This window comes from Limulus polyphemus, unplaced genomic scaffold (genome assembly GCF_000517525.1).
Source record: "Limulus polyphemus unplaced genomic scaffold, Limulus_polyphemus-2.1.2 Scaffold1457, whole genome shotgun sequence".
In the NCBI taxonomy this organism is placed as follows: Eukaryota; Metazoa; Arthropoda; class Merostomata; order Xiphosura; family Limulidae; genus Limulus; species Limulus polyphemus.
In genome coordinates this window covers 132264-153283 of record NW_013667067.1, presented here as the reverse complement: position 1 = coordinate 153283, position 21020 = coordinate 132264, and the positions used below count along the sequence as shown (strand labels likewise).

Below are 21020 nucleotides of genomic sequence, written 5' to 3'. Positions count from 1 at the left end.
AAAAATATTTAGTGAATAATATAAAATATATATATTTAGAAGAAAGCTGGTTGAGTTTTTGAAGGAAAATGTCATGAAGAATTCACTGCTTAGGCTATATTTGCTGGTGCAGGATACCGGTTCATATTCATTTGAGGTGAATTGACACACACAATCACAGATAATTGTGAACCAAGTCACGAGATATTTTTTATAAATTAGAACTCACCCTTAGACAACTCATTTATAACAGTACAAAACCAGTTCAAATTCTAAATGTTTTACAATATAAGTAATATAAAAGCTCTGATTGGAATGTGGTATTATTCAACCGTAATAAGCTTATTTTTCTCTCTTAATTTATCCAAAAAACTTCTATTCTTGTTTATGAAATTCTTTTTCAATTTGTATTTTTCTTTCAACTGTCATAGAAGTATTGTTTCAAGAAAATCATGCACATTATTCTTGACATGCTGTTCTATAAACATTCAGTATTATTTTATTACAAGCTACAGCTTTTATAGTAAGTAACATTCATATTTAGAATAGGTACCTATTCTAAATACAAATCTTACTTACTGAAAAATTGTAACTTGTAATAAAGTATACTTGATCAGTAAGTAAACTCAAAACGAAACTATTAATTCAGTATTATTGTTTCTAAATTCTAAACCTTGTAATTTTATCATTGTTTATTAAACCTGATGACAGTTCTTTTATAGGGTCTAAACAACTGGTTCCAATAATATACGTGTGCTCGTATACACACATGGTAAGTTTAGGATTGTTTTAAAGGTATTATCAAAAACTGTCTTATTTCAGAAACTGAGGAGTATTCTGGAAGATAATTGTTTTATTTATGTGTATTTGTATCTATTCTTAGTTATTCCTTTTAAATTAATAATAATAAAACGCCTAATATTTTTTAACCTTTCTATTTTGTTTCATTATACACATATATGTATAATTGGATACAATATATCAAAGTGGTGTAACAATGTTATATATTTATTAATTCTGTATGCTGATAAAGCAATTAATTGCAAGTAATAACCCCACTTTTACTTAATAACATTTATAGTTACTTGAACGTGTGTATTAGTAATTTCCATCTTAATTGCAAAGTAGAAATAGATTGCAAGCTCCCTAAAATATTTTTTCTTCCCATTTTACCATGACCCGTAATATTAAACACTCTTCACGGACATGATAATAGAAGTATAACAATTCCTTATTTCATGTGACTAACATATATATATGTGTACAAAATCAAGGTTGCCAAGTTACCACACGGAAAAATGCGCATGCTGCCAGTTTCCACGTGACAGGGGACACAGTACAGACCCACAGGGTGTATGACAAACAGTGAAATACACTAAACTTAGCACGCTTGGTGGTGACCAGATTTCTGGGAAACGTCCAACTTCTCTCGAGCGTCTAGTTTAAATATTTTCTTCAGGCAATTCTGTATACAGCTACTGGCAACAAACATCGCACTTTTAACTCTTTTTTTTTCTTAGATCAACACGTACAGTTTTGTCCGAGATCGTTTTATTAAGTTTATATATATATATATATAAATATATATAACCAACATAATTAGTGTCTTAAAATTTTGAAATAATTGCAACAAATCTACTTTTACATCAGGGATGTCTTATACAGAATATTTTCGAAATGTTCACAGCTTTCAGAGCTTCAGAATTCACATTTTATAAAAACATGTAAAATAGCCAGTTGTCGAACGCCGACATATCTTTATAAATGTGCACCCCACAGGCTCACGCGATTTGTTGGAAATCTTGCCTGTTCGTTTTAAATCTAGGAAAATGTTATTATCATATACATATTCACAGTATGGAGGCATCATTTGAATTTCGTTGTGAAATTTCCTAAAGATGATATATTATTCAAGGCTTATATATCTTTATGGAAATATACATACAATACATATTTCTAATTACCATAAATTTTTTGCCATAAAAGACTCCTGAGCTTAAAATCAGTTTACTATATATTAGATGTAATTATATAGATGTAAATATATATATATATATGTGTGTGTGTATTAGTGCTCAAGTAACAGCCCTCTGAAAAATGGTATTTTCACACAAACCCAATTACGAAATAAGAAGAAACAGAAAAGTGTTTATTTTATTACAATAAAAATTCGAAAAAGAAAAAATTTCCCCTTGCAGCAAAAGGAACAAAATAAGAAGTGGTCTTTCTGAACCAAAGAAAGCTGAAAGAGAAGTGTTCCTTCTGTACCAAAGAAAGCTGAAAGAGAAGTGTTCTTCCTGAACCAAAGAAAGCTGAACCAGAAGTGTTTCTTCTATAACAAAAAGCCTGAGAAGAACTGTAACAAAGTGAATCAAATATTACAAAGAACTATATTTTTTATTTTTAATTCATACAAGTTTTTATCGGTTGTACATAGTAAACCTTTTGTTTATTTTATTCACAACGTTTCACCAGGTTAACTGGCATCATCAGGTGGCATTCATGAACTGAGGCTAACAGAGTTTAATTTAAAAAAGAATAGTGTGAGAATCTGTAACAATAGTAATCTACAAGCATACGATTAACCAACTGCAAACAATACAGAAATATATCAACGAATTGTCAAATTTAAGTATAATAATAAAACTTTTATGCCTGAGTCTAAGTCTTAAAATTCGTCTGTGTATAAAAGAGAATGGAGTGATTAAAATAGATATAAATGAACTCCTTTGTTAAGAATAGTTATGTTTTTTTTGTGTTATTAATAGAGCTTCTTAGTTTTTGTCTATTAATGTTGTCTTCTCTGCTGAGTATTTTTACCCGAGAAGAATAAAAATAATGATTGCTCTTAGACGTGTCCAAAAACAAGAGATGGAGATTTTAAATGTTCCCGCAAATGATTACAAAGCTATCTGTTTGTCTCACCAATATAACAGCTTTTTCAATCCATACTGTTAAGACAGCGGAAGTCGCATGACGTTGGGAGCACTTGCGCTGAAATTTCTCGAATGATCATGAAGGCCCGAGTTCATTTGAGACGCCCTCTTTTTAGTATATAAGCCTGGTGAGAAAATCCAGCGGGATGGAGGAGATATAAATAATTGAGTCAACCGAACAGTAGTGACGTTGAGCCGTAAACTGTGTGTGTTTTTCAGTCGTCGCATAGAGCGAAGTTATCGAGCTTGTGAATCGCTGTTATTTATAGCGTGTATTGTAGGAGTTGTTAAATAAAGAGACGAGAAACGTATTGATTGTGAAAATACTGTATATTACAAAGTTGTATGAGAAAGAATAAACTAGTTTTAATCAAGAAGGGATTTGTATAGCTGAAGTTCCTCGGAAAGAATTTATACCGAAAATTAACAAACAAGCAGAGACGTAACAATACATTTAATTGAATAAATATTTCATGAAGTATCATTATCCATATACTTATTGGGTAGCAGTTTACCTAGTTTTTTCAAGTAAAAATGTAAATTGTACATTAATGTCAATTTTATTCTCTCGGACTGTTTTTTTTATAGCTAGCATGAGATAAGCCTGGAATGAATAGTAAAACTCAACTAACAGGGACATAATCGGAATAATCATTTTCTGTCAATTTGTGGCTTATTTTCAAAAGAAGCAAAAACAAAGTGAAGTGAACGGAACAAGTTTGTCTTGCCACAGAGAAGTGAACAAAATGTTTCTGTTGTAACAAGGAGAAAGGTAAACAAATATTTCTGTCTTACAAAAACTACCGAACATAAAACTTTTATTGTTTGTGGAAAAAAAAAAGTGACGTAAACACTTAGTAATCCATCATGTGTCAATAGCTAACCGTTAAAATAAAATTAAGTATATATATGTGCCTATACATTCTGACTGGCACATGAGTGTGTATATGTAAACACTTCTTCGCTCTCGCTTTTGTAAATCTAACTTATAAACACATCATAAGGAAACACAGGTTTGCAAGAAACTATCAGTTTTAGTTGTAATGAATCACAGTTTAAGCATATAGAGCAAACAAACTTACCTGAGATAAACTTTAATTCCATCACTTCACATTTTAAAGTTATCATTCCTAGTTATTACGTATTTTAGTTACTTCACCTTATTCATATTAACATCAAAAATAATATTGAACAACAGAATTTTGCATATGACAACATATAGATATTACATCCTGAATATAAGACCGATTTAAATTTATCTACGATAAAATAAAAAGAGCTTGTAAAATATATACTGCGTACACGATAAAATAAATAAACTTCAGGCTGTAATCTTCAAATATTTCTTGTACTACAATAATTTAATTTTAAACATTGGCAAGAGCTTCATTGATTTTTTTCCCGAAGAAATACCCAGTACACAAGAATACAGCACATTCGATGCAAACGTACGAAATATTCTTCAAGTATAGCAAGTCGAATATACACTTTAAAATATATTAGGAAGAAACATGAAGTTTAAATTTATGTAATAAATTACAGCACTGGTTATTAATTACTATGTCATTACGTATGCATTAGTTTTTCTTCTTTTTCAGAAATACGTGAATGACCATGAGAATTAAAAAGGTAAAATTTGTTCATCTTGAAGACAGGAATGATATAAAATGTCCATCCCAGTTTACTGCAGCATTATTTGCAATCAATGATAAATTAAAAATGAGACAGAGAGCATTGCAATACACGTTATATAAAGTAATACCTGTAGGTGATGGTGAGGCTGGTGATCTAAGCATTACAATATACGGTTATATAAAGTAATACCTGTAGGTGCTGGTGAGGCTGGTGATCTAAGCATTACAATATACGGTTATATAAAGTAATACATGTAGGTGCTGGTGAGGCTGGTGATCTAAGCATTACAATATACGGTTATATAAAGTAACACCTGTAGGTGATGGTGAGGCTGGTGATCTAAACATTACAAAATATGGTTATACAAAGTAATACCTGTATGTGATGGTGAGGCTGGTGATCTAAGCATTACAATATACGGTTATATAAAGTAATATGTAGGTGATGGTGAGGCTGGTGATCTAAGCATTACAATATACGGTTATATAAAGTAATACCTGTAGGTGCTGGTGAGGCTGGTGATCTAAACATTACAATATACGGTTATATAAAGTAATACCTGTATGTGATGGTGAGGCCGGTGATCTAAACATTACAATATACGGTTATATAAAGTAATACCTGTATGTGATGGTGAGGCCGTTGATCTAAACATTACAATATACGGTTATATAAAGTAATACCTGTATGTGATGGTGAGGCCGGTGATCTACTACGTCAGTGCCGTCCATGTGTAATCGATGAGGACGAGGTTCCACAGATACCTCGTCCTGTTCGAGAGCGAGTAGTTTTTCCAGGTTCATGGTAGTACAGGACTGTCGCTGACCAGGCCGCATCAGCTGGACGTCCGGATAATCAATCTGGAACAACACCAGGAGAAAACAAGTATGATAAATGTCACATTGTTGAGTGTCAGTTACTCTTAACCTCCAGAGAAACTCTCAAAATTCACTAGAAGTGATGAAGGAGTTGCATGTTTGTTATACTGTAGCCCATTCGAGAAACTAAATCTGTTCAGTCCTGAAAATGGTCTTTTCCGCAGATTCACACACACAACTATAATGAATATATATTTGGTTTTTGGACCTTAACAACCTGATCTGACTGCACATAAGCAGTCAGATCAGACACGTTATGAAATAGCCATTCCTCCTAATTTATAGCTACTAATCAGACAGCAGCACCCTCTATGCTGTTTGTTTGTTTATTTGTTATGTAGTTTAAGCACAAAGCTACACAATGGGTTAGTTGTTCTCTGCCCACCACGGGTATCGAAACCCGGTTTACTGCATTGCAAGTCCGCAGACATACCGCTGTGCCACTGGGTGGGGGCTCTATGCAACTACTCTAAGTCGAAGCTCGATCTTTTGACCTCCTATTCTGCAACCTGGCACATGATAAGTACACTCGTACATTTTTGATGCGTAAAACACTATCTACCACAATAAGCTCATAAGAGGGTTAACAAATCGACTTCTTCGGATAAATTCTTAACTCCACAGGACTTTAAAATTTATATTGTTAAAACACTAATTTCGCACTTCCAACAAGAATTGCAATTGAGAGATTCTAAAAGTTAAAAACCAGATTACGGGTGTAGAAACCTGCGCAATCCTGCCTTAAGGTAAAATGAAGTGTAGATCGAAACATTTCCGGTAAGAAAAGTTATGTCCCGTTTCCCTTCGATAAAATGACGAGAGAGACAACACACCTGACTCACGCAAATACACACACAAAACTATGATGTATAGAGAAGAATTTCGTTTTTCCTCTTTTATTTTTTGTCGCGGAAACATTAGGAAATAATTCATGCAGCAAAAATATTGAATAGTACGAAACAGATCCTGAAAAAAAAAGAAGACATTTCACAGAAGTTTGATTACTGGGTTTTATGAGTTCTGCATACCTGAATTAGGCGAGTACAGCGCAATTATAAACTATAGGTAGGTAGCATTTGAACAAGATGTAAATCAACACTTTAATCCATTCGCGGCCAGGCGTTTGGTTTTCCTAGGAAGAAGGGAAAATTTAACAAAAGATATAAACTTTTATATTTGATTGACGAAAGGTTTGTTTCTTTTGAAGTTAAGCACAAAGCAACACAATGGGCTATCTGTGTTCTGTCCACCACGGGTATCGAAACACGGATTCTGGCATTGTAAGTCCGCAGACACACCGCTGTGACACTGGAGGCTTGACGAAAAGTCCTACAAACCACAAATGATTGGGTTCAGCGTGATTTTTTTAAAAATCAAAGTACGTCCATATGGCCCCTTGGAATAGAGCTAACGAGCGTAGCAGACAGACCTTATGCATAAGGATTAATCTTAAACTCTATGGTGGTTAAAAAAAACTTTCACTTCTGTGGATGATAAATGGAACGGAAGTGAGAGAGAAAAATGTTAAGTGAACGAGTTAAAATCGTCCGTAAGTACAAATAAAGCTATACTAGTTTGATGAATGACCATCTAAATACTATCTGTAATCATCGCCTACTGATAAGCATACCAGGGCTGGAAATCGGAAGATCTAAGGTTCGAATTGCGATACGCCACTGAATGGGATCTACAACTTTGAGCTATGATAGTCAATAGTTGTATAAGGGATGGTGTTGATGACCGATAACAATCATTCTGTTCTGCAGTTTTAAATTAGGGATGGTTGTGCCCGCATCTTGGAGTTTCTGACCTGGTCATTAGGCTCATGCATAAGGTTCAGTTCTGGTTGAAAATACCAGTAACTATAATCATCCATGTATGTAAGAGAGCAAATCCACATACACATAATTAAACAGTACTCTATACTTAAATATCCTAATTTAGAATACCACCTTCTAACGAACTTGCCTGATAAATACTATGAAAAGGGCACACTTTTAAGATAATTCAATTCTGTGATCATGTTTGGCCAGTGTTTAAGACAGTTTTTTTTAGTTGTTTGCTGATCTACGTATCACTCCTTGATGATATATATTACATAACAATTTCTTGCAGATGCGATTATCTGCTACCTATAATGATCTGTGCTGAAACATATGACACAAAAGTATATTGTTACTTCACTCATAGATTGGGCGCATGTAAAAGTTGTGCCTTGTGTGGATGTTTCAAACGACACAAAATATTTTAAAGAATGGTACGCCAACAATTACACCCAAAAGCAGTATAATTTTTCAGTTTAACACACGAGCATATGTTAACAGTATCTAAAGATACCGACCAGCAAATAGCCAATGAGTTTTGATGTTGCAAATACGCGTTACCAACAAAGATGAAATTAAATGTGGAACGACTAACTTTTGGACCACCATGTAAACAAATATACATTATAACATCTGTTTATATAAGCCACAGGAAGTTTAATAAAACGACGAATTTTTGTTTGATAATTATATACTCGATCACTAATCTAGTTACACAATGTGTCTATAACGATTATCTGTATCAGTGAGCAGTACATACAACGCATTCATCATTTACAACAAAAAACGTTTCGTATGGCTAATTGAGAGATACTTGATAGCAAGGCAAACAAAATGAAACAATAGTTCTAACTATCGTTTGAAGCACAGGCAATTTTATGACTTGATTAGAGCAGAGAGCACGCAGTTAGCTGTTAAGCTTCGCCTGTTGATATACGTTATCTAGCGTTCGGCTAATGAATATCAATGGTGTGAAAACCCATGCTATTAATTAAAGTTCGAATTCCGTTGTACAAAACGTCGTGCTTTACGTATAGGGAAAACATGATATAAACATATACTCAATTAAATCACCTCAGTTTCAACGATTTCTCAAAACATCATCAACGGATCTTCTTTTTTTGTGAATTATTTCAAAAGTACCTTTCCAAAGTACATAACAATCTCATTGTTTGACACTCTTATATACAAATACGGGTGTTGAACTCGGCTCTACGGTGTTTTGTAAATATAAATTCTAGACTTTATTTTGCCACAGTACCTTTCCTTTCACCAAAAGTTATTCCCATGGTACACTACCGAACTGGATAGCATCTTGTTTTATAGTGTAAACACTGAACAACGCTAAGTTACGAAATACCATACCACAGTCTCTTCTTTCAGTAATTAATACAGCTTATTTTATTCACTCAATTCTGCTAGCTAATAACAATACAAAAGGCACATTCAAATATAACAATGCTTGCTTTAAGCAAAAAATATTCATAAAAAACAGGAGAATTTCTCTGGTTCGGTCCAAGACAATCATACAAAGAACATATTAATTCTTCAAAAGCCCACCAACAAACCTTTACACTTAAAGCTTCAGGCAATAATAAGCTCAACCATAATGTGGAATTTAGAAACCTTATCTGTCAGAGGTTGTGTGGCACAGGCTAATTTTTTTCCTGACCAGAAATACCCACACTTCCCTCTTGAGATCTAACAATAACCCTTATATGAAAACTGACACAAACACACGAACTGAGACACTTACTGTATTCTCATTTATTTGTCTCGTACAACAACTTTGCAAATGACTAATGTTGCAACAATAGACACGTTGTTTAAACAATACTTTACACGCACACACATTCATTTGTAATGTCATAGAAGTGTGTTTAAAAGCTTAGATTAGGCTTAAGGAACTAAAAAAAAAAACTATACGCAAGCATTAGTGGAACGAGGCAAATTAGTCTACGTAGTAAAAAGATCAATTAAGTATTGTTTAATAAAGAAAAAATTACAGACTGTTGTCAAGATGAGTATGCGACTACAAGAGGTTTGGACTTAACAAGACAGAAGTCATGATGACCCTCACTGGGAATAATGATCATGTGGAGATTGGTCCTCACTTACTGTGCTGAGTATTGACAGACTACCTACAGAAACATTACCGATCTTTGAAAATCCTGAAAACAAATTAACCTCAAACTTAAAAGCTCGGTTTGGACTGTTATATATATAATTATAACTGTAGTTAGTAACCTGAAATGTATTAAGAAACTGTCGAGATTTATTGCCACAACAAGTTTACTCTTGGGCTAGTCTTTGTCAACAAATAGAGGGATTGATCGTTAAAAGTTATGAAATTTGCAAAAACGATCTTCCTGGCGTTACCAATATAATTGTGACACAGATATTAACTATATGATATCATGAGAAACATAAAAAAATATCAAGTGCATATAAACTAACATTTTATTTATCATATTTTTTTTATAACTGTATATACTTAGCAAAAGCCTCACCTCGCTTCGAAATGGATTCTGGATACATATTGTTCATGAGCTGTTTAACAAATGAATTTATATAATCATAGGCCCACAACAACAACCGGTATTAATTAACATGATGCAGAATGATAAACTTACGACATGTGGATAAAATATATTATTATACTTAAGTTGTCAAGAGCATAGTCAAAAATACGAACAATTTACCACCTCAGAGTTAAAAAAAAAGGTTACAATACGATAATTAAAGCCGTTATTTGGATGCTTTCTATTAAATAATCGACCGGTTACAGACATGTCTTCATATCGTATAGACAAGAATGCCAACTGATTGACTGACTATTTAGTATACAACCCCGTGTGCACTCGATGAGCATGCGCTACCTTCTACCAGCTTGGGTGACGTAGGGAATCTGTGAGTTGGCATCGCGAACATTTAGGTGCACCACTGGTGTCCGTTTCTAAAGGAAATGTTGATGACATACACAATGACTTTTCGGTAAAAGTGATTCATTCAAAGGATGTGAAGTTCTATGACAATTGAGTTAAAAAACCCTATTATTTCTAAAAACAGGTCGACACATCTACACAGATAAACTGACTTTAAAGCTAACCGCACGTTTGTAAATGTTTCCCAGTGATAACAATATAAGAAACGATAATTTTATAAGTCGAACAAAAGTATAATAATAATAAAATCTGTCGCACTTTTTCTTAAAATTTCAAATAAACCTACAGGGTAAAAAAAAAAGTAAAAATTTAGGACTAGATTTACATTCAATTAGCTAAACAGATGAACATATGAAAATATTTAACAATAACTTCAACACACTGAAGCTGTCCAGCTAAACAAATGAAGACTGAGAAAGATTTAACAGTAGCCCAAGACTCTGAAATTCATCAGACATACAGGTTTTTTATTACTAGCAAGTATAAATAAAGTTGAAGGGATTACAGCCAGTCTATGTGTAAACTTTTCGTAAAGTATGGTCATTGTATGACCCTTATACTTATACAAAAATACAAAATGATTTTCTACATATGTACACTTAACCACAAAATACTGGTTATATCAAACGTTCTGTGCAAAATTCTGGTCTGCTTTGTTTGTTTTGAATTTCGTGCAAAGCTACACGAGGGCTATCTACGCTAACCGTCCTTAATTTAGTAGTAAAAGGCTAGAGGGAAAGCAGCTAGTCATCACCACCCACCGCCAACTCTTGGGCTACTCTTTTACTAACGAATAGTGGGATTGACCGTCACGTTATAACGCCCCCACGGTTGAAAGGTAGAGCATATTTGGTGGGACGGGGATTCAAACCCGCGACCCTCAGAATGCGAATCAAGTGCCCTAACCACCTGGCCATGCCGGGCCTCCTGGTCTGCATGTGCACTTAACTTTCCGCAAAATGCTTTTCTATGTATTTAAATTTACAAAATACATGTCGATAGTGTTCAATCGTACATTTTATCACACAACGGATCACATATTTTTTTTATATATCAGTATTCAGTAAAGGCTATTGCACACTGGATCTGGTCCTGCATCCGATTTTCAAGTGCTTAATTGTCATGTGACAAATAATTTAAGCATGCACATTCCTTACTACACCTCCGATGGCGATGCGTTTCTTTTGGAGTTGATCCGATTTGACGTGCTATACAAAATACATTCACTGAAGGAAATTGCTTGGTAAGCCATCCAAGTTACTGCAATTCCGTGCAACATGAGGTTTGAAAGAGCTCATATTGTCTGGAGCTCAAAATAAATAAAGAAATGTATGACAAATCAAACGACGACTACAAAGACACTGTAAAAACAAACAAGTAAAACATATACAGATATATTTCTGTGTGTGTGGCAAGCCATTGTCGTGAAGCTAGACATGAATGTTAAGTATTACGAGACATCAAATTATGAACCAATACAAACATATGTAAACACCAGTAACGTCCAAGTACGGTTTCAACGTATCTAATGTACATTGGACTTGATGCACGACTTTTCTTTCGCATGACGAATCGGATCCAGTGGGCAATGACCTTAATAATACAATTTTTTTCAATGTTATTATGTTCAGTTACATTTACTTTTTTTACTGCATGTATCATGACAGTAATAATACAACACAAGTTCGATGATCTTACTACATTTTAGCCTTAAGTTTAAAGTATAATTTTTACTTTATAGCTTTTTTTTTTCATCAAAACATTAATAATTTACCCATTACAAACATAACCCAAAGAAGCCATCATTAGCAATGAATATTATTTTCGAAATCTGCGTACCCGAATTATATGGAAAGTCTGCTATTAAAACCAAAACAAATTTTATGAAGTTTAAATTCGCAGACCTGTGTATCGTTTTGTGGTGTCTATGTTTCAGAGTTCCAACAAGTTACACAAAGACTATTTCCGTTAGTCGTTACTAATTTTGAACCAACAGACTAAAGGGAAATCAGTTAGTTAACAGCACAAAAAGTAAACTTTTTGGCTATTCTAACCGAATATTGGGATTAAACGTCACTCTTATACGCACCCACAGCCCCAAAGGTCGGGGCGAGATTTAGTGGCAACAGAACGTCAGCCATGAACCATCAAATTCACATTCCGGAACGCTAACCACTACTCTGTGGTGTGAAACATGAAGTGAAAGGAGTGAGAGGGTTCAACGAAGTGAAATGGCATTTCCAGTACGTTTTGGTTTGTTTGTTAAGCACAAAGAGCTATGTCTGTCTTGCTCACAACGGGTATCAAAACCCGACTTTTAGCGTCGTAAGTCTACAGACTTACTGCTGAGCCACTGAGTGGGGCATCCCAATACGCTAACAACTGTGGTGTGAAACATAACAGTGGAAGGAGTGAGAGGGTGTAACAAAGTGACATAAATAGTAACAAACAAAATAAAAAATCAACGAAAACGTTATGTTCTTGTGGTTAGACATATTTGATATCAGATTTTGAACAATTATACACACACAAGTATATATATATTTATAATTATGTTTCACACATCTTTTTGTCAATGTACATATTTATATAAACAAAGAAAGAACGATATTTTGCCCAAGACAATAATTCAAAACATATTTAACTTTCTAGCGTCAGTTCTATCATTAGCGATGTGTAACAGAATACAGCACACTTACTACAAACAAGCAAACAAAATGTATGGTGTGTTAAGAGATACGTAACACATGGCTTACATCAATGAAACTGAAGAGCGTTAAGATTTAACATTTGAAATAATAAACAAGTAGCCGAATACTTAAACCTCAGAATCATTAAATTGACTGAAAAATAGAGGGATGTTGAAAGAAAATTAAAAATCATATTATATCCATTGTTTCTCTTGTGTGTATAAGTAAATAATGTACATAGTTTATGTAAATTTCCGTTTTCTTATACTCCTATACACTTATAGTAACACGTTTTGAGAATTCACAGCAAAATGACAAAATCAATTAGCAGTTTTCCTAAGATGCAGAATAACAATTGAAAGTGAAGTCCATTTATCATTTTACTTTAATGTTTGATTACATCAAAAACACTGTGCCATTTTGTCACTCTTGTATAATGTACCGTTCTGCTTGTCTACCAAGTTTAATATACTGTTCAGGTTATCACTGAAGTAATTTATGAATTCCAAAATAATCGTAGATTAAGCATGTTACTTTGCGTAAGTTTGAAACGGTTATCGTAACATTTTTAACTCCGGTTTCCTTGTGATCATTCTGTGCGTATTGGTGAGATTTAGCGATGCAGTTATGTTGTCTCTCAATTTCTTAAGTACAGTTAAAGAAACACACAAGTGCTACACACATATCTAGCAGTCACAAACAAGTAGGTCTGAAACGATTATTCGAAAGTTCGAATATTCGCGAACAAAAGGGTTCGATTCGGTTTTCGAATGGACAGTTCCGGATTTCGAATCGATTTGAATACAAAACAAAGATGACGACAAAAATGATAACTGAGACTTCGTCCACACTGCGATCTCGCCGATCTGCAGTGTGGAAACATTTTCGATTTAAAAAAGAAAAAGAAGGAAAAGCAAACACATCTATTATTGTATGTCGTCACTGTTTTGGCTAATTTAAATACGTGAAAGGGTCAACAACAAACACGTGTTCGCACCCGAAGAAAAGACACTCCTTAGACGTTTCCAGCAATTATACCGGGGTATTAACTACTACTTCTAGAAGCTCCTAATCAAACCAAGCTTCATTATCAGAAACCCCAAGTAAGTCTACCATATCAAACAAGAGATATCAGAGCAGATGAGCCTTTTTGATGTCATGAAAAATAAATATGCCAAACGAAGCATGAGACATAAACAAATCACCAAAGCTGTTGGCATATTCATTTCAAAGGATATGATACCTTATTCAGTTGTTGAAAATGAAGGTTTTCTACATATGGTGTCAGTTTTGGACTCTAAATTTGATGTTCCAAGCAGGACTCACTTTACGAAGAAAATAATCCCAATGCTGTATGATGAAGTAGCCAAAATTGTCAAAAGCAAAATGCAACCATGTGAATATGTTACACTTACTTCAGATGGATGGACTTCCCGATCAACAGAGAGTTACAATACCTTGTCAGCCCACTTTATAAATGATGAATGGGAACTACAAAACTACATTCTGTAGACAAGAACATTACACAAATCCCATACAGCAGAAAATTTGTCTGTGATGATTAAAAATGCCATCACCAAATGGGACTTAGTCAAAAATGGATATAAACTGACCATTACCACAGATAATGAAGCAAACATAGTTAATGCTGCTAAACTTTCAGATTTGCAGCATGTCAGATGCATAGCTTATACTATAAATATGGCTACCCAGAGAGGATTGAAGATTCAAGAAGTGAAAAAAGTTCTCAGTAAAGTAAGGCATATTGTACACTTTTTTCATATACGCTCAACTGCTACTGCAGTTTTGAAATCGAAACAATCACTTCTGGACTTACCTATGCATAAATTAATAATGGGTGTTTCCACAAGGTGGAATTCAACTTTTGACATAATTGACAGATTTTTAGAACAACACAGTGCAATAGAAGCAGCTCTTTTGACCAAAGAGGTGAAAAAAATTCCAAAGACATTCTAAATCAGACTGAAGATGACTTATTTAGATTAAAAGCTTTGATAAAGGTTCTTGAACCAATTAAAACCATCACAACTATTCACTGTGATAAGAAGACACCCACTATTTCCATGATACACCCATTAAAATCTATGATGCAGCAACATCTTGCCAGTTCCAATTTAGAGTCAGTTAATCACAGATGTAAAAACTGCCATCTTAAATGATTTGAACCAAAGGTAAGTATAATAAATCAATAATAATACTATATTTTATCAACAAAAACAATGATAAAATCAGATCATATACAAATTAAACACTGAAGAATATAAATGTACATTTATGAATTTTATTCAGGATCCGAATTAAATTTATAATATCATATATACAAATAAAATTCTATGAGAGGAAATTACATGATTCAATAACATGCACATGTATTTGAAATTGTTACATCATACAAAAATATAAAATAATTTAAAATGTATTACAATTTAATTTTTTCAGGTACACAGACCAGGACATTCCGAACTTGTTGTTTGAAAGTGTATGTCTATATCCAACATTTAAGGACATGAACATTAAAAACAAATTGGCTATAAAAAGTATTAATGTTAAATTAACATAAGTAAGAATATATGTACAATCCCAGTATTAAGACCACTTAAGGGATTGGGAAAAATGGCCTGAAGAGTTGCATGATCTTAATAGTGAATAGAATTATATAGTAGGATCATGGTCTTATTATTGAGTAGTCTTATTAGAGGAATTTCACTGCAGTTTATGTAATTTATTAATACAGGTGAAGACTGAATATGTTGATGAACCTGTCCTGCCTGACCTTCCAGCTGATCTGTCTGTACCCACTGCTACTAATGGTAGTCCAGTTCCTCAAAAAAAAACCCCAGAAATCAGCAATGGAGGATCTGTTTGGGGATGTATTTGTCACAAGGGTGAATCTTGCCAAGTCACTGATGGAAAAAATTGAAACTGAAGTATTATCTTACAAGTGTGAATCCAGTTTACCATTAACATCAAATCCACTGGATTGATGGAAAGTGAATCAGGGCAAATATCCACTGTTTGCCAAATTGGCTAAGAAATACCTTGGTGTTCTTGCAACAAGTGTGACAAATGAAATTTTTTTTTTCCACTGCTGGGGATATTGTTACAGCCCAGAGGTCATTGTTTGTCAGGGCAGGCTGTTGATAAATTGATATTTCTTAAGAAAAATTTGAACATAAAAGAAATGATTAATTAAATCATTTATTGGCCATACCTATTGGTATGTGGATGAACATTCGTTTTCGTTTGAAAGAAAAACCCTATCATTTTTATTTATTTAAACATTCCAGATAGGAAATTATCTCATTTTCTTTCAATATTATTTATTTATTCGTTTTAGTGTATAAATTGAACCTTTTACATTCTAGTCAATAAAATTTGTGTTTTTACTTAATAAGTTCCATTTTGGCTGCATTTTAATTAATATTCCTTGTTTTTAATTGAAAAACAAACATTTTCTATTCGATTCGAAGGAAACCTGATTCGTTGAACTCCTACAAACAAGTAATTAGATGGCGAATTAATTAATGATATAAAACAAATAAATTATAAAAGAAAACGAATACGTAAAACTGGATAAAATTAGAGGTGTTAGAATTCTTCTGTGGCATAACCAAGTGTTCAGTTTTCGTATTGTGAAGTGCATTGTTGAATGGATCATCTCTTGTTACATTCACGATCAAATATATCTTGAAAGCTTTTGGGGTTATTTTGAGGAGGGTGGTATAATGTTCTTAGTTATCAAAAACATAAAGTACCTTCTGTAGTAACACGTGAACGGTGATAAAATTGCATAAATCTCTGGAAGATTTGTGAGAAAAATCAAACGTGTCTTTCATCATGCCTAAATTTGAACATATCTAACCTGAAATATCATAGGTAAAAATATTATTCTCCATGAGTGAATGCAATGTACACATTTTCTTTATCAGAAAACTATCAGTTGAAACACTCGCTTCCCCCATTTACATCTATGATATAAAATCTGTTTTTTTTTTAATGTATATATGTCCGTGACGGAAATTTTCCAACTTTCTGACTTTTATTTCACTTTGAAATTTTCAGGGGCTCGCGGTTATACTTCTAAGTAAACCAACTTTTTATCACGTTGTTACACAGTACGAGTACAACTGTATATTTATACAGCGTAAAGGTACATACGTTGAGAATTTGTTCGTTTTAGATATTCGCGCAAAATTATACTTAAGGGCTATCCGCGCTAGCTGTCTTTAATTTCGAACTGATAGTTTCTATAGAGGGAAGGTATTTATACTCAAACACTACCCTCCGTCTACCCTAATAGAATAATGGGACTTGACTGTCACTCAAAACGCCCCCTAGTCTACACGCTGAGCACGATTTTGCGGCTACGAGGCGCGGTTCTGAATCCTTGGATTTGTAGTTCGGCGCTTTAAAAAATTGAGCCACGTCTGCCCATGCAGGTGTAGATATAAATTAACTGTGCCACAGATTTATTCGGATATCCTAACAGTTTGGACCACAAAAAACCAAATGTGCATAACCCTCGTTAATTCCGCAATCGCATCACGATAAAGCTTCACTCTGAACCATAACATAATCTAAAATTACAGCTTAGTATATATATTTATCGGGACATTTACACGTTCATAAATTAGTTATTTGATATAGAAGTTTCGGTATTAACTCTGCAGCTTAAGTATAACAACACACACGCTACCAAGTAAAGACCAACAGCTTTAAATTATGACATGAAATAAATGATGATGTAAAAATTACTTATATTACACGAATGGTTAATTTGTTATTCATTCAATCTAACGCGGGGTCAGTGAACTGAGCTTACTTAAGTATCATAAATATTACATTTTCCGTTTACTGAGCACACTACCACCAGCTAGCTGTAAAATGTCTTTTCTCAATTCCTTCAAATTATAACTTAACACGTTTGTCAATTAACAGTCTTTTTAAAACTATTCGTATATTCCTAAACCTTCAAGCTCTCTTAAACACAACTTGTTGATATGCTGATTCTTTTTCACTCGATGTTTAGCGCAATTTGAAGTTCAATACCTCTTCAAATCTGAGAGAGGAGAAATAAAAGTCCGATTAATCTTGGTGCGTCCCATAAGTGAATGCATGGTGCTGGTTGCATATTTATAACTATATATAAAGTAGATTCACTATTCACTGCTTTATTAATATTTAAATTAGAGAATAAGACTCACGGTAATTAAGTATGAAATAGAAAACAGTTACTTGGAATAAATCGACATTATAAATAGATCGGGACTTGAAAATGGAAATGGAATGCATATATACTGTTACGTCTCCGTTTGTTAATTAACTTTTCCGTAACTTCGTTCCGACGAAACTTTAACGACACAAGTCTTTACTTAATAAAACTGGTTTATTCTTTCTGAATATAACTTCACGATACACTTATTTTCAACAGTCGCTCTTTTACAAACGTTTTATCAACGAACGTCAACAATACTTCTAACTGCAGTTCAATTACTCACTATCAACACACACACACATTACTTTATTCTCCCGTCACGTTGTCACCCTCTTTTATATACCACACTACCCTATATCTAGTAAATACTAGAGCATTCGCCAAGGTACGGGATAGTTCTAGAAACGTGGCGTCACACTAGTCATGTGACTCGCTGAAGCAACAATATCTTTGGTAAAAATAAACCTACCGTGAGAGACAATTATTACCGTGAAATTTAGAAAAGGATATCTATATTAGGGTATAATCTGAAATAGAAACAATTATTAGAATTTCCCATGGAATAAGAGATATCTATTAGGATTTAATCTTGTAGGGACATAGATATGTCAATATTGACTTCTGATCAAACCAAGCTACTTACACAGATAAGAACTAACTAAATCTGGGACAGGGTTCAATTATTACACTTTAAACTGGAGAGGAAGACAACTTCCTTAGTATGAGAGAGTCACCTAGATTAAAACCTGGGGTAAGAGACAGACAGCCTGGGCTAGGTGATAGCTATTACAAGTCATTCCGAAGTACACTAAAGTTATTCAAGGTAAAGCGAAATTAAGAAACAGCTGTTTGAATTTAATCTGAAACATGAGACGAGTGTAAGGATTAGACAGAGAAGAAGACAGTTGTTAAGAGTTATACATAGTAAATCTGCCGTGATTAAGCCTGGAACAGGAGTCAGTTACTAGAATTTAAATAGGAGTACGAGTTGAATATTAGGATTTATTCTGGTATAGGATACACATAATTAAATATAAAACAGGGATCAGCTATTGAGATTTAACTGGGTGAGAGGAAAACGCTATGAGAAGCCTAACTCCACTTGGATACAGTTACAAGGACTTGATCAGGAGTAGGAGAAACCTATTATAATTAAATGTGGTAGTGGGAATGGCTATTAAGGTTTAATGATTACATTTCTAGTATAAGATATCTATTAGGATTAAATCTGAACTAACTGATAGGTATTGGGATTTAACTCGATGAATATATTTGACACAAGAGTAAAACAAACTGACTTGGGTTTAATTTGAAATACGAGATAGCTATTAGGATTAAATTTGAACTAACTGATGGGTATTGGGATTCAATACTAAATGTATTTAACACAAGAGTAATGGACAGTGACTGGGGTTTAATTTGAAATATGGGATATTTATCAGGAACAAGGTTGTAGCATGAAATAGTTTTAACAATTTACTCATGCAGATTTATAAGACGGCCATGGTATTAAACCAGGAGCAGACTCTTTGGTTCAGTCTGAAAATGGAAGAAGCTAACAGAATTAAATCTAGAACAGGTAGTAGCTATTACAATTAAACTTGCTATAGTGTTAAATATGGAGTACGGTTAAAATGGTGAAAGAGCACCATGAAGCAGTTGTTTTGACTATATTTACATATGTTACAAGGGTAAAGAATTATTATTTAACTTTGGAGTACAAGAAAGCTATTAGTATTATTTAGTTTTTTTTTATCTGGTAAAAAAGAAATAATTTAGAATCATTCAGATTCTACTCGACAGTTATACAATGACGGCCATTGGAGAACAATACTTGGCGAAACAAACAAGTTGACCGTGGGAACATATCATCTGACGCCTGTTAGTCCAGCGACAGCTTCCCACACACGAGCGTTTCTAAATGTGTGTGTGTGTGTGTTTTAAGCACGTGATTCACAGTAATTGTTGGTTTTATAGTTACAGCGGTTTCAGGGGAATCTGTTTTATACGGTAACAGATGTTATGACGTCTGTAAGCCTATAGTCAAATAAACAAGAATACTCCACGTTTAAATATCAAAATTCTTCATACTGGAGTTCAACAATAGCAAATAATTTGCAACGCATTTACGTAACCCTGAATAAGAATCGCCCACCTGTCGAAAGCGTTAGGGTTTCATTAAGTTTCTTTGAATTTCATTTACATTTACAACCCGTTCATATAAAAGATAGGAAGATATGGACGCTAAATGTTAATTAATTATTATTATCAGACGGCGCGACTTCTACAGCTTATAAAACACATGTGGTTCGCTACAGTTATATACAATCATGCACTTTCGGAACATAGTGCTTAATTCCAGTTTCCCGCGGCATTTGTGAATGAGAATGTATTCACATTTGGTCTGGAATGGGATGGCAGTCCACCGCACGTTAACACCCATATATTAGTTGGCCCCCATTCTCACAGCTGGGTAGGGTAGAAAGAAGCAACGACACGACGACTAGGTGTGGATGAGCTTCGAATCTTTAACTCTCCAGTTACAAGTCCAAAGAGCTCACTATTGCATGGCTCACAGAATTTACAACATCAGATATGATATATTTAATATGTACATTTAGTACATCAAATAAATAAATTACAATTTTCAAGCTGCAACTGAGAGTTGAACATTAAATTTCTGTCAATTGTCAAAAGAATTAAAATGACTAAATATTGGTTTAAAAATAAAAGGTTTCGGTGGTTTAACACTGACACGATATGAAACACAACACGAACATAACAACTGAAATATTCTATTTTGTTTATTTTAAACCGATAGTTTGATAAATTAATCCCAGTACTGTACACTGGGATTAATTTATCAAACTATCGGTTTAAAATAAACAAAATAGAATA

At 33.7% G+C, this 21020-nt stretch overlaps 1 protein-coding gene across 18 annotated transcripts in view; it reads right to left on the bottom strand.

The window, feature by feature from the left end:
- LOC106463665 (rap guanine nucleotide exchange factor 6-like) overlaps positions 1 to 21020 on the bottom strand; it is a 165523-nt gene that overhangs the window by 24424 nt on the left and 120079 nt on the right. For 16 of the 18 annotated variants that reach the window (XR_002611530.1, XM_022391224.1, XM_022391228.1 and 13 more), the window contains one exon: positions 5234 to 5410. Coding sequence is in view for 16 of the 18 variants with exons in the window: in XM_022391224.1 (XP_022246932.1) it covers positions 5234 to 5410 (177 nt within the window). In the remaining 2 variants the exon portion in view is untranslated. Of the gene's footprint in view, positions 1 to 5109; positions 5132 to 5233; positions 5411 to 9761; positions 9783 to 21020 lie in introns of those variants that run through there. The other 2 variants (XM_022391239.1, XM_022391241.1) reach the window with 2 other exon arrangements.